The sequence below is a fragment of the Monopterus albus genome, unplaced genomic scaffold (assembly GCF_001952655.1).
Source record: "Monopterus albus unplaced genomic scaffold, M_albus_1.0 scaffold550.1, whole genome shotgun sequence".
NCBI classification, from domain to species: domain Eukaryota; kingdom Metazoa; phylum Chordata; class Actinopteri; order Synbranchiformes; family Synbranchidae; genus Monopterus; species Monopterus albus.
In genome coordinates this window covers 70,712-86,376 of record NW_018128430.1, presented here as the reverse complement: position 1 = coordinate 86,376, position 15,665 = coordinate 70,712, and the positions used below count along the sequence as shown (strand labels likewise).

Here is a 15,665-nt window from a genome sequence, read left to right as displayed (position 1 = left end):
CTTGATAAGGCTTTTTCTCCAACCACTGAACAATGTAAATCTCTTTCTTTGCTGTATCCACCAGTAAACAAAGGAGACGTCCCTCCCTCTGTGAACATTTATCCTGGTAATTACACATGTTTTGTGCGCTTTGGTACCGGCAAGAATGTCCATCGCCTGCTGCCTGCCTGGTGTATGGAGACCTTCGACATCACCGCTGACAGTGGTGACTATTCTGCCACCTGGTTTGTGAACCAAACTGTTTCGAGGGCAGACATATGGTGGCTCTGCGGAGATGGCCAGTTGAGACCCAGACTCCCCTCACTGTGGTGCGGTTTCTGTGCCCTGGTACAGCTGCTGATGCCTTTTCACATATTCTCCTTGAGAGAATACAGGGAGCTGGGGGAGAAGCTGTTATCTGCATCCCACCTACATCGTGAAACCAGATCTACAGGCGAGCCCAGAGGATCGTTCAACAACAGAGTGTACTTAGATGCAATTGGTGTACCCCAAGGAGTACCTGATGAATTTAAAGCTAGAAATCAAATAGCTGCAGGGTTCGAATCTTTTCTTTCCTGGTGGGTGACAGTAAATAAGAATGTGGATTGGATTAACTACTTATACTATAATCAACGTTTTGTGAATCATACCAGAGATGCAATTAGAGGCATAGCAGAACAACTGGGCCCAACTTCTCTCATGTCATGGCAAAACAGGATGGCCCTAGATATGTTGTTAGCTAAGAAAGGAGGAGTATGCAAAATGTTTGGCACGTTTTGTTGTACTTTTATACCTAACAACACTTCCCCAGATGGCAGCATCACCAAGGCCCTTGAAGGACTGACAGCCCTATCCGAGGAGCTGGCTGTGAACTCTGGCATCACCAACCCCTTTGCCAATCTCCTGGAATCCTGTTTCGGAAAGTGGAGTGGTCTGATCGCTTCTGGGTTGATCTCTCTGCCCGTAGCTGCAGCCCTGCTGGTCGTGTGTGGCTGCTGCTGCATTCCCTGCCTGCGAGGACTGATGGTGGGACTGATAGACACTGCTCTAACTAAGACTATATATCAACAGATCCGAGACAAGGAAAAAGGAGAAGAGGACCACTACAAACCGGACGATTGGGTTTGAAAAGAGACTTACCTAATTCTAATCTGAGTGAACCACGTATGACTTGTTTTAATGAAAACCTGAAAGGGAGAGTTTAAACAATGAAGATCCTGGGAGGAAGATGATCAAAAATTATGTTGTTAATAAAGTGATTCTAAAAAGTTTAAGCAGGAGGGAAATGTCATGAAAATTACATTATTAAGTATGTTTTAAACTGTGTTCTTATCAATATATTAACCAACATATGTTTATTCAATGGATTTTAACCTTTCAGAACAGACTACAGATCACAGGGACCTGTGAGACACTGCTTGTGTGAACTGAAGGACATGTTCTACCTCTGTTTTAATACTTTGTGTGTTGTTATATGTTCAACCAGATGGCACCCCAGACTTAAAGGAGCCAGCCATAAACCGTTCCGGCCATACACTGTGGAGATAAACAAACAGATTGTGCAGTGTCTTAGGGGTCATCAGGGCAAAAACCTTTCAAGTTCACTTTTCCTCTGCAAATCTTTTTTACAACCTGGTTAACACCTGTAATGCGTCTTTAGTGAGTTCCCTTTGTCCTATATATTGTGATGTTTAGACTAGCTCATTCAGACAACTCTGTATGCTCATGCTGACTTGTCTCCTTGCTGCAAGTAAACTAATCTCTATTGAAAGATTTCAGTGACTTCGTGGCTTCTTTGGAAATTCTTTTAACACTCTCCTATATTAGCTTCTCTCCACTGGCTCCCTGTAAAATCCAGAATAGAATTTAATTTAAAATCCGTTTACTAACATACAAAGCCCTTAATGACAAGAATCCATCGTATCTTAAAGACCTCATAGTGCCTTATCATCCCAACAGAGCACTTTGCTCTCAGAGTGCAGGTCTATTTGTGGTTCCTAGAGTCCACAAAAATAGAATGGGAGGCAGAGCCTTTAGCTGTCAAGCTCCTCTCCTGTGAAACCAGCTCCCAGTCACAGTTCGGACTCCCCTCTCCTCTATTCCCCTCTCCTTTCCTCTCCTCTCTCTCCATGCATCTACATGCCATCATTATGTGTCACTCAACTCTCTCTCCATGTACCTGTCTGCAGGTAGCCCTGGCTCTGGAGCTCTACGTTTCTGATGAGCAGTCACCGGTCACATCAACATGCCCAGTGTCTGATTGATTGTTGTTTGTTGGTTGCTTTTCTTTTTTTTCTCTCTCCTCTATCCACTCACCCCAACCGATCAAGGCAGAAGGCTGCCCACCAAGAGCAGTGATCTGTTGGTTTCTTCCATTAAAGGGAGTTTTTCCTCCCCGCTGTCGCCAAGTGCTTGCTCAAGGGGGATTGGTTTAGGTTTTCCTCTATGTCATCTGGGAGCTTGAAGTGGAGAGGGTGAGCAGCTTTAAATATCTGGGCATCCACGTCAGTGACGACCTCACTTGGACATAACACCACACAGCTGGTCAAGAAGGCCTAACAGCGGCTGTACTTTCTGGGGAGGCTGAGGTTTGGCATGTCACCTAGGATCCTCACCAACTTCTACAGCTGCACTGTTGAGAGCATCTTGACAAGCTGCATCACCATCTGGTATGGCAGCACTACTGTTATGGACCGCAAACGCCTGCAGAGTGGTAAAGACTGCAAAGATCACCAGGACTCCACTTCCTTCTCCGCAGAACATGTACCACTGCAGAGTACGCAGGAGAGGGGCCTCCATTCTCAAGGACCCCACCCACCCCCAGCACTGTTCACACCTCTACCCTCAGGCCAGAGGTATAGAAGTGTGAAATGCAGGACTTCTAGACTGAAAAACTCTTTCGTCCCACTGCCATCAGACTCCTAAACAGCTGACAGGAGTTTATAATCAGAGATTACGTCATGTAACTGCACCTGACTGTTTATGTTTTCAGTTTGCATATATGTATAATTGCACCCTCATTGCTGACTGTTGCACGCACAGCTGATGTATTATATTTTTCACATGCTAAAATTGCCTTTATTTTGTATTATCTATTTTATATTTAGACTTTATATTGTTTGGCATTCATTGTGGACAACAAAGGAAGAATTTCATTGTGTAGGGTAAAATGTCTCCTTACTGTACATATGACAATAAACACAATTTGATAATAATAGTGATAATAGTAAGGTTACCTTACTTTGCAAATTGTCCTGAGATGACTTTTGTTGTGATTTGGCACTATAGAAATAAAATTTGAATTTATACCACCAACAGTTCACATTGCCTCTTTTTATGTTGTATCACACACACTAGAGTACTAGGAGAAAATCTGGGATATGTTTTGGCCACATGCTACAACCTTTAAGGTGTCTGGGTCTACTAACAATTCAGGAACAAGTAGTTGCAGATGAACATTTTATTACCATACAGGCACTTAAGTTCACTAATAAAATACCACACTGGAAACAAGAGGGAAGCCACACTGTGGCCTGTCAGATCAGAGCATTTCATCCCAAACCATGACAACTACACCTAAGAGAAAAATGTTACCTGACCTTAAACAACATGGCAGCCTTTTTCATTCATTATTCATGTAAAATGATCAATATTCCAGCTCTAATGAGCATTTAACCTTCACATTTTCCCCTCTTCATTGATGAATCACCTGTGCACTGGAAGGCAGAAATAGTTATCAGCACCCTCCCCAGTCTTACAAACATGGTGGATAATAGGAATTGTTAACAAGAAACATGTTGATTTCTCTATTACATAAGATAAATAGAATCTTTATTTTGTGTTTGCACATTTTAGAATGCCAGTTTCACAAAGTTTAACAGCCTCTTAATGAGAAACATTTTGTTAGAAGCTAAACCACAAATGTAACATCAAAACCAACAGAAAGCTTGCTAAACAACAAAGCATTCATTTCATTCAAAAGTCATTTAAAGATATAACTTTTCATTTAATTGCCTAACATATGTCTGCTTTGCTGTGACAAATCAGAGAAACATGTCTGGTCAAGGGTGAGACTACAGTATAATACCTATCAGACTAAAATGCTACAATATCATACATAAATCATACATACATGCTTTTTAATATGAAATTGACTCTTTTCCCATCCTAACAATCTGGCATAGACATATTTGCCACCCTGTCGTGAACATAGTGACTTAAAAACAAGAGTGTGAAATAAGTCACCAATAGTTTTGTATCAAAGATCTTGGTGCCATCTGAAGCTGGACTGGTCTTCATGGTTCTCACTATCGTGTGCTTAATGTACCTTTTCATTTCTTAAAATACAAATAAATCACTGGTGTAGAGACAAAAACCCCTTTGTTATGTCCCACAACTGAAGTGAGAGTACAGCCAAACAACTGTATTGTGTAAGATCTTTCAGTCCCACTCGTGTGTACTGCATGTCTATGTAGAGAACAAGGGTCCAGTTGAAGCAGCAGTGAAGACAGGGCCTGTGTAGAGTCCTGGTCCATCAACAGGAACCTAGGAACAAAATAAAACAGGTCAGAGGCTCAGAATTTGGCTCAGAAAAACAGGCTTATATTTTATGACTGGCCATAAAAAGCATTGAACTGTTAAAGGTAGAGTCAGCGATTCCAGTTCATTACTCATTTTCAGATAAATTTTCCTCACATTTCTCTGCCTGGCCTTTCAGTTTGTGCCCTCCATAAACCCCATGTGGCTGTTTGTTGTGCTCTGTAAAAGAGCAAATAAAGATCGGAGTTGGGCTGACTAATTTCAGCCAATCAGCTCAAGGAGTGTTCTTGCACGTGCATGGCAAAGTGGGCGGGGGGTGGCTGAAAAAGTACCAGCACTTCCATTTAAATGTTTCAGATCATCATACAAATTTAAATATTAAACAAAGATAACCCAAGTAAACACAAAATGCAGTTTTTAAGTGATGATTTTATTCATTAAGGGAAAAAAGCTATCTGAACCTACATGGCCCTATGTGAAAAAGTAATTGTCCCCCCTCGTTAAATCATGAATTTACTGTGCTTAATCACATTTTTATAAAGCTGAGTTCAATTTCACTAGCCACACCCTGGCCTGATTACTGCCAGACTTGTTGAATCAAGAAATCACTTAAATAGAACTGACAAAGTGAAGTAGGCCAAAAGATCTCAAAAAGCAAGACATCACGCCGCGATCCAAGGAAATTCCGGAACACATGAGAAACAAAGTAACTGTTATTACCAGTCTGGAAAGGGTTACAAAGCCATTTCTAAATCAATCAATCAATCAAAATTTATTTGTATAGCACTTTAAAAACATCTGGTCGACCAAAGTACTTTACACGGCAATGCAAATCCAGAGTAAAACTTTAGGACACCAGCGAACCACGGTGAGAGCCATTATCCACAAATGGAGAAAATATGGAACAGTGGTGAACCTTCCCAGGAGTCACCGGCCTACCAAAATTACCCCAAGAGTGCAGCAACGACTCATCCAAGAGGTCACAAGGAGCTGAAACATTACAGACCCATTGTCCTGACCTCCCACCTGATGAAAACCATGGAAAGGATTGTCCTTGGCCACCTCCGTGCACAGGTGAGCTCAGTGCTCGACCCGCTGCAGTTTGCATACTGTCCTGGCATCAGGGTCGATGACGCCATTATCTACATGCTGCATCGAGCCCTATCTCATCTGGAGTTCCCCGGAAGCATGGTGAGAGTCATGTTCTTTGACTTTTCCAGTGCTTTCAACACAATCCAGCCATCACTGCTGAGGGGGAAGTTGGAGGAGGCAGGTGTGGACCAACACCTGTCCACATGGACCATTAACTACCTCACAAACAGACCTCACTTTGTCAGGCTGCGTGACTGTGTTGGACGTGGTGGTCTGCAGCATGGGGGCGCCCCAGGGGATGGTGCTTTCCCCCTTTCTGTTCACCCTCTACACATCGGATTTCAAGTACAACTCCCACCAGTGTCACCTACAAAAGTTCTCTGATGACACCGTATTGTTGGATGTGTATCGGGGGGATGAGCAGGAATACAGGGGGGTTGTTACTGACTTTGTGAAGTGGTAATTCGTCTGGTCCTTAACAACAGTAAGACTAAAGAGATGGTGATTGATCCCCGGCGGAAATCACCAGCACTCACTCCGGTGAGCTTCCAGGGCACAGACATTGAGACTGTGGACACCTTTAAATACCTGGGGATCCACCTCAACAACAAAATGGATTGGACTGAAAACACCGATGCCCTGTACAAGAAGGGCCAGAGCCGCCTCCACTTGTTGAGGAGACAGGTCCTTTGGTGTGCGGGGGGCACTCCTTCAGACTTTTTATGATACTGTAGTGGCATCTGCTGTTTTTTACGCTGTTGTGGGCTGGGCGGGAGGTAGCATGGACAGGGACAGAAAGAGACTAAACAAGCTGGTCAAGAGAGCTGGGTCTGTCCTGGGCTGCCCCCTGGATTCCATCGAGGAGGTGGCGGACAGAAGGATGCTGGTAAAACTAACATCCATCATGCACACCCCCTCCCATCCCCTGCACCACACAGTAGAGGTTCTGAACAGTTCTTTTAGCGCAAGACTGTTACATCCCCAGTGTAAGGAGTGTTACCGTAGGTCGTTCCTCCTCACAGCAACCAGACTGTACAATACATCACTGCAGGGATAAGCTAGGTGAAAGTATGAGGAACTATGTAACAGTCAACTGAGGTGCAATACTCAAATCCATGTGTGTGGTGTTTGTTTCTCATGGTGGTATGTTGTTTGTTCTCCATTGCTGCTGAAACACTGATATTTCCCCATTGAGGGATCAATAAAGTACCTACCTACCTAAAAGAACCCACAACATCTAAAGAACTGCAGGCCTCACTTGCCTCAGTTAAGGTCAGTGTTCATGACTCAACCATAAGAAAGAGGCTAGGCAAAAATGGCATCCATGGCAGAGTTCCAAGGCAAAAACCACTGCTGACCAAAAAGAACATAAAGGCTCATCTCACTTTTGCCAAAAAACATTTTGATGAACCCCAAGCCTTTTGAGAAAATATTCTGTGGACTGACAAGACAAAAGCTGAATTGTTTGGAAGGTGTGCATCCCATTACGTCTGGCGTAAAAGTAACAGCATTTCAGAAAAAGAACATCACACCAAAAGTCAAATATGGTGATGGTAGTGTGATGGTCTGGGGCTGCTTTGCTGCTTCAGGACCTTTGATTGATGGAACCATAAATTCTGCCCTCTAGCTGAAGCTGAAGTGCACTTGGGTTCTGCAGCAGGACAATTATCCCAAAAAATACCAGCAAGTCCACCTCTGAATGGCTTAAAAAAACAAAATGAAGGTTTTGGAGTGGACTAGTCAAAGTCCAGACTTGAATCTGATTGAGATGCTTTAGCGTGACTTTAAAAAGAAAGTTCAAGCTCAAGCCATCCAACGTGGCTGAAATAAAACAATTCTGCAAAGAAGAGAGGGCCAAAATTCCTCCACAGCGATGTGAACGATTCATTGCCACAAATGCTTGATTGTAGTTGTTGCTGCTGAGATTTCACAACCAGTTATTAGGTTTAGGGGGCAATTACTTTTTCACATAGGGCCATGTAGGTTTGGATAGCTTTTTTCCCTTATCATCACTTAAAAACAGCATTTTGTTTACTTGAGTTATCTTTGTCTAATGTAAAAATTTGTCTGATGATCTGAAACATTTAAGTGTGACAAATATGCAAAAAAAAAAAAGAAACCAGGAAGAGAGCAAATACTTTTTCACAGCACTGTATGTGGTAATGTTATGTTAGCAAATTGGGCATTACCTAAAGCAACTAGCTAATCTGCTAGTTTGCAAATGTGTACAGTTGTTTTGAATTCTGCCACAGCAGCTGGAGACTGTTGTGAGAGAGTGACAGTGTAATCTGTAGCTGGTTAGCCACATGTTGTGCCCTGGTACAGTTGCTGTGCTAAGGCACATTCTTAAATCATGAGTGAGGTGATTACAAGATTAAAATGTAAACATTCTTTTGCTAGAATCCTGACTATACCTTTAAAGTTAGAGAGACAGGAAGTTTTATAAAAAAGTTTTTATTTAGTTATGGGTTAATACAAGTAGAAGGCCATAAATGGCAGCTGTATCTAATTTAAATTTAGAACAAAATAAAGTCAGCAAACATTAAAGAGGTCTGTATCAGTATTTTAGTGCTTGCTCTTATGAACCTGACAGGTAAAATAAAGTCAAATAGAATCTTGTTATTTTCCCTCTATGTTGACTGTGTGCCAACTCCCTGTGTTACTATTTTAACATTACCTCTCCCAGAGCCTGCAGGGCAACTGTTGCTGCCATGGCCTTGGCATGTTTCTTATTGGGACTAGGTGTCTGGGGTTGATAGTCAATGCCATTCACTGCAACCTGGAAACAACATAACATATGGATGGATGTTTAAATGTCAAGACTTTAACTGCCAGAAGATGTATAAAAAAACAGCATGAGAATGAGAATAGGGATTAAAGAAAATACAAGCAAACCGCATACGTGTGCTTAAAATATTCTGTTAGCATATTGCTGCTGTTTTGAAATACTTTCCAGTCACAGGATTCGGGTGATATGGGGCACTTACACCAGCCAGGAAATCTATCTGCACCCAATGATGTGAATCACCTAGTGTTTTTTTCCAATGTCTGTTTTTGGCATTATCTGAATTTGATCAAATACCAATTTTAGCTAGTTAAATATGGCCCAAATCTTTGAAAAAGATATGACAAATATGAACAGTGTTTGACACAGCATATTACGGGTGCAAAATAAACATGGTAATTTGCAGTATTTTATCACTGTGAACTCAATTTGCTATCCCTAGGAAGGTATATCAGCTATACTGTTGTCCTACAACTGAACAGGTGCTCCAGAAAGTTGTTAGGGAAAAGACAGACCAGCTCAATTATAAAAGGTGCATTAACTAAGATTTTACACATCGTCTGATAAAGTGAAAAGGGGACAAGACATGGCGTCTCTCAGCTATACTTCTCGCCTCCATGACACGCTGCTGCCTACAACCCTTCTGTTGTTATCCCAGCTTCTCTACCCTCTGTTTTGATAGTTGGTCCAGACATAGCCCCACCTGCAACTTAGCAAAGAAGCTGTAGTGGCTTAAGTTACATGTTAATATGGATTATGTAGTAGAATAATGTGTTTGTGTGTTCACTTTTGAGTTCATATGAGCTGAACAATGACCTTATATAATTTGGTCAAGATGCTTCCTGTTTTTGGGTACATCTCAGGGTGTTGTCTCCTAAAACTGGAGACAGGAAGATAAGTTTGGAAATTGACGTAACAGCCTAAAGAAAGCTGTGGATAAAACAGTGAGGCAAAAAGGTGTAGAGAAGAAGAAAAGTATGGTGCAGCAGTTGAGAAAGTGAGCTTGGACCTGGCCGGCCGGGGTGACCCTGTGACCAAGACTGACTGGCGCTGTGATAATCTTCTTATTTAATACTGTACCTATTCCATTGCAGGAGGAGTGATTCTGTTCTCTGTTTCCTAACTACCAGATTACCTATTTAACTACTACTCTGTTCAGAATAATTGTAATATTAAATGATTACTTAAATTGGGATGATTTGTCTGAACTAATTTAGTCTGTATCACATTCTAGCCACGACAAACCTTGGCGTTGTCTCTGCAGGTAGGAGGTGGGAGAATTTTAAATTTAATCTCCTATCTTGACTGTGCTCCAAGATTTTGTGTGAAGGGGAACCAAATAACTTGCTTTATTCTGACAGGTGGTGGAAGACTGCTGCGATCACGAACACTATTACTAACACTGATGTAAATAACTTGCTTTAAGTGTTTACAGGATACATTGATGTTGTTTTTACATGTCTGATGTTTATGTGATGGTGAAACAGCCTATTAGGATTGACAGAGAAAAAGGTATAAGTTGTCAGACAATTGATTGAACAGCGTGAAATTATGAGTTATAAAGGTGTTTGCCTCTGATTAAATTTTATGGTGAGGCTGTGTAGCAGAGGTCTGTCCTATTTGTGGATTCCCACTCAGAGCGCTTTCTGTATATGAATAAGTGCGAACTTTAATGTGTGTTTAAATATGTGAACATATATTTGTTTGGTGTTGTGTAATTGGCCATGACATGTGTCTGGAGTTAGGGACAGAGGGATGACAGAATTGTGCGTTGCAATTTCCTGTTGTTCTTGTTGTCAATTTCATGTGTTTTCAGACTGTATACTGTGTTGCTGAGGTGAGTATAAGATTTATTTTATATTTCTGTGAAACTGAGTATGTGGGGAGTAATTCTCCCTCCCCTTGCTCCGTTTGTGTGTGTGTTCCGCTTCTTCCTGTATGATCTGTGTGCGAGCTGCTCACTCTTTGGATGTGCGTGGAGTGTGTATGTGTGTGTGTGAAGGTATATGATTTATTAACACTGTGTAATTATGTAACTGCGTGTGATTGTGCTGTTTATGGTTGTTGTTTTAAAAAAAATGAGAGAGATACAGCTGAGTGGGTGTTAAACGTTATGAGATGATAGACCAGATTGACGAAGCTAAATATTGAGCTATAAATATATGAGTGTCTGGATTGGATTTAAATAAATAAGTTTATGATAAGGCTGTAGAGCAAGGTTGTGGGTCTACAGGCAATTGAAGCTCAAAGAGTAGTCACACCGATTGAATAAGCTAAATTACAGATGTTAAGTTGACTGGTGAAATTATTGATCCCACAGTGTGGAAATTTCTGTGTTACAGCAGCAATAGAAAACAACCAACATAAGAACAGAACTTCATAAAAACACGGAAAAGAACACGAGGACACAGCTGCTGTAACTTGCTGCCACTCCGTGTGGCTCATACGTAAGTAAGTACGTAGTAACAAAGAACACTTAGTCTTAAAAAAAGTTACATAAAGGCAACAAAGCATTATCAATTACATGAAATACCAAGATGGCCACCAAGCTGCAGCACTCGTACGTCAGAGATAAGCTAACAGAGTTGAATTGAATTAAAACTGGACATCAAATGAGATTAAACGAAACAAACATGCCACCCAAGAAAGCAAGTAATTATGTGGAGGAAGAGCTGGAAGAAATAAAAAAAAAATCGTTTAATTCCATAACGGAAAAGCTCTCCAATGTGGGTGAACAACAAGCTCAAATAGTAAGCTTGCGGACTGAAGTAAAGGAACTGAAAGAAATTCTGAAAGAGAAAGATAAGGTTATTTGCGCACTGGAGAGAAGAGTCGATGACTTGGAGCAATACATGCGGTCGGAGGATGTAATCATAAATGGATTGGAAACGAAACATCAAACTTATGCGAGAGCTACTGGCACCGGCGAAATGAATGAGGGCGAGAACACACCAGCGGAGGAGCTACAAACGCTCGAGAGGCAGGTTGTAACATATCTTGTAAGAACATTTACGTTAAAACGGAGGATATATCTGCCTGTTACATACTTCCCAGAAAGAACTGCACTGCCAAACCAGCAATTACTGTTCGTTTTGTGAGCAGAAGAAGCAAAGTCAAACTGCTGCACCAGGCTCGGAAGCTAAAAGGGAGTGGGGTGTACATTAATGAACACCTTACCAAAAAGAACGCAGATATTGCTAGACAGACGCAGAGCTTACAGAGACAGAACAAGATACAAGCAACATGGACTAGAAATGGTCATGTGATGACATGATGAAATGGATTGCCAGAAGAAGCAAGAGTGATCATGGTAGGGGAAATCATCGAACTGGAAAAGTTCAAATGAATAGTATGGGGACATTGTTATATGGATCTTGTTATACTAAGACTGCTTTAAATATTGTTAAGTTGATTTCCTCTAATAAGAACATGGATTGTGCTGACATAAAGACTGCCACTTGGATATATGAAGATTCTCGTTAAAAATACTGTTTAATGAACTAAAGACTAAGAATCTATCATCAACATATAGTCAGTTGAACTAGTTAGCATGTTTATTTACTTTTTTGTTATTGTATTAATTTTTTTCTTTTATTTATTTTGTCGGGAAGTGGGAGGATTAAATTGAAATTTAAATATCAGTAATGAGTTATACAGACAAAGATGATGACATAGATAGTAACTTGTCTGACACATCTAGTGAATTATTTAATTTGTATAACTATAGGAATTTTAATTTTATTAGACCCAATAAGTATGATATTGAGAGAGAAATTGATCCAGAAACCTATTTTTATAATGAGCCAAATAGCAATTAGTATACAGAAGAACAATTTAATAGTAAAGTAAATATGAAACATTCTTTATCTGTAATACATTTCAATAGTAGAAGTCTCTGGAAAAAATTTTAGAAAATGAAAGATTATTTAAAAATATTCCCAAAGTTTAGTGTAGTTGCTGTTTCTGAAACATGGCTAGATAATAAGGTATTAGATGTAGAGCTAGATGGATATGAACTGTTTGTAATGAATAGGAAAGACAAAAAAGGAGGTGGAGTTGCTATTTATGTGGATTCTGATTTACAATGTGGTCTAGTAAATAATATGTCAACAATTGATAATGTTTTAGAATGTGTGACTGTTTAAGTTCATCTTGAAAAATGAAAAAATGTAATTGTCAGTTGTATGTATAGGACTCCTGGTTCACCACTTGAAACCTTTAATGAATTCATATCAAAGGCAAAGTGGAAACAGGACCTATTGTCTGTGGGGACTTTAATGTTAACCTGCTTAATCCTGGAGAACATAAAAGAACCACAGATTTTATTAACACCTTCTATAACTGTACATTATTTCCAGTTATAGTAAAACCAAGTAGGATAACAACAGCAACAGCAACATTAATAGATAATATTTTCACTAATGACGTAGGGCTTTTAATAACCGATATTAGTGACCATCTACCTGTTTTTGCAGTTTACCAAAATGTATTTAAAGTACACTCCAGGCCAACATATGAATCCAGAATTGTGAGACACAGAACACCAGAAACAATAGAAGTATTTAAAGAGAAATTGAGCAGGCAAAATTGGGATAGAATTATGAAAACCCAATTGAGGCCTATGATAATTTCCTGAAAAAAATATTAAAAATATATGATAAACGCTGTCCACTTAAAGCAGTTAAAGTCAATAATAAGATACAGAAACCTTGGTTTACTAAAGGTATCATAAAAGCATGCAAAAAGAAAAATATCGAAAATGTTTGAAATTTAGAACAGATGCTGAAAATAAATATAAAGAATATAAGAAAAAAAAAGGTAAATATAATTAGAAACTGTAAAAAAGAATACTATACAAAATTATTGATGGAACATAGACAAAATATACAAGGAACATGGAAAGTACTAAATAGTGTAATAAATAAAAGACAATATAGGGGTGAGTATCCAAGTCATTTTATTAAAAATAATATATTTATAATAAATAATATTAACAAAAGTGTAAATGAGTTTGATTATTTTGTTCTACTTTAGCAAATAAAACACTGCATCCACAAAACAAATCCATAAATATTGAGTCTATTCATAAGGGCTCTAACTTTTTTTAAGCCCAACCAACAAAGATGAAATATAAAAAATTTTGATATTGCAAAAAAAAAAAAAAAGATAAATAAAAATGGGTTGGATATGTTTATAGTTAGGAGAATAATGCATATTATTGTTCAGCCCTTTACCTTCATTTGTAACCAGTCATTCAAAACTGGTATCTTTCCAAGTGAAATGAAAATAGCCAAAGTTCTCCCGCTACACAGAGGTGGTGACAAGCATTTGTTTTCTAATTATAGGCCCATTTCTTCGCTTTCACAATTTTCCAAAATATTAGAAAAGTTTTTTGTTAAAAGGCTGGATAATTACAGTGCCTTGCGAAAGTATTCGGCCCCCTTGAACTTTGCGACCTTTTGCCACATTTCAGGCTTCAAACATAAAGATATAAAACTGTAATTTTTTGTGAAGAATCAACAACAAGTGGGACACAATCATGAAGTGGAACGAAATTTATTGGATATTTCAAACTTTTTTAACAAATAAAAAACTGAAAAACTGGGCGTGCAAAATTATTCAGCCCCCTTAAGTTAATACTTGGTAGCGCCACCTTTTGCTGCGATTACAGCTGTAAGTCGCTTGGGGTATGTCTCTATCAGTTTTGCACATCGAGAGACTGAAATTTTTGCCCATGCCTCCTTGCAAAACAGCTCGAGCTCAGTGAGATTGGATGGAGAGCGTTTGTGAACAGCAGTTGTCAGTTCTTTCCACAGATTCTCGATTGGATTCAGGTCTGGACTTTGACTTGGCCATTCTAACACCTGGATATGTTTATTTGTGAACCATTCCATTGTAGATTTTGCTTTATGTTTTGGATCATTGTCTTGTTGGAAGACAAATCTCCATCCCAGTCTCAGGTCTTTTGCAGACTCCATCAGGTTTCCTTCCAGAATGGTCCTGTATTTGGCTCCATCCATCTTCCCATCAATTTTAACCATCTTCCCTGTCCCTGCTGAAGAAAAGCAGGCCCAAACCACGATGCTGCCACCACCATGTTTGACAATGGGGATGGTGTGTTCAGGGTGATGAGCTGTGTTGCTTTTACGCCAAACATAACGTTTTGCATTGTTGCCAAAAAGTTCGATTTTGGTTTCATCTGACCAGAGCACCTTCTTCCACATGTTTGGTGCGTCTCCCAGGTGGCTTGTGGCAAACTTTAAACGACACTTTTTATGGATATCTTTAAGAAATGGCTTTCTTCTTGCCACTCTTCCATAAAGGCCAGATTTGTGCAGTATACGACTGATTGTTGTCCTATGGACAGAGTCTCCCACCTCAGCTGTAGATCTCTGCAGTTCATCCAGAGTGATCATGGGCCTCTTGGCTGCATCTCTGATCAGTCTTCTCCTTGTATGAGCTGAAAGTTTAGAGGGACGGCCAGGTCTTGGTAGATTTGCAGTGGTCTGATACTCCTTCCATTTCAATATTATCACTTGCACAGTGCTCCTTGGGATGTTTAAAGCTTGGGAAATCTTTTTGTATCCAAATCCGGCTTTAAACTTCTCCACAACAGTATCTCGGACCTGCCTGGTGTGTTCCTTGTTCTTCATGATGCTCTCTGCGCTTTAAACAGACCTCTGAGACTATCACAGTGCAGGTGCATTTATACGGAGACTTGATTACACACAGGTGGATTCTATTTATCATCATTAGTCATTTAGGTCAACATTGGATCATTCAGAGATCCTCACTGAACTTCTGGAGAGAGTTTGCTGCACTGAAAGTAAAGGGGCTGAATAATTTTGCACGCCCAATTATTCAGTTTTTTATTTGTTAAAAAAGTTTGAAATATCCAATAAATTTCGTTCCACTTCATGATTGTGTCCCACTTGTTGTTGATTCTTCACAAAAAATTACAGTTTTATATCTTTATGTTTGAAGCCTGAAATGTGGCAAAAGGTCGCAAAGTTCAAGGGGGCCGAATACTTTCGCAAGGCACTGTAAAAATTACTGCAGGTAGTGCAATGTAGGCCTAACTTCACAAAGGTTTATTCAGCTACTGTACAATGCTGACAAAATACTAAAGTACAGCTAAAGCTTATATATGTAAGGCTCCTGACAAAGGATCTCCCAGTTCTCCCAGGTCATTTTTCACAGAAACACCTTTTTATATTACAGTCCACACCAACAACACAGTAGTTTTGGAAAATAACTAAGTACATTTACT

The 15,665-nt window shown here is 39.8% G+C and overlaps 1 protein-coding gene across 2 annotated transcripts in view; it reads right to left on the bottom strand.

Moving 5' to 3' along the window:
• Positions 1-3,793: 3,793 nt before the first annotated feature.
• sonb (SON DNA and RNA binding protein b) overlaps positions 3,794-15,665 on the bottom strand; it is a 58,691-nt gene continuing 46,819 nt past the window's right edge. The window contains exons 11-12 of one of the 2 annotated variants that reach the window (XM_020588529.1): positions 8,288-8,389; positions 3,794-4,524 (exon numbers count right to left, since the gene is read on the bottom strand). In XM_020588529.1, the coding sequence (XP_020444185.1) occupies positions 4,447-4,524; positions 8,288-8,389 (180 nt within the window). In that variant the 3' untranslated portion in view covers positions 3,794-4,446. The remainder of the gene's footprint in view (positions 4,525-8,287; positions 8,390-15,665) is intronic. The other variant, XM_020588530.1, reaches the window with a different exon arrangement.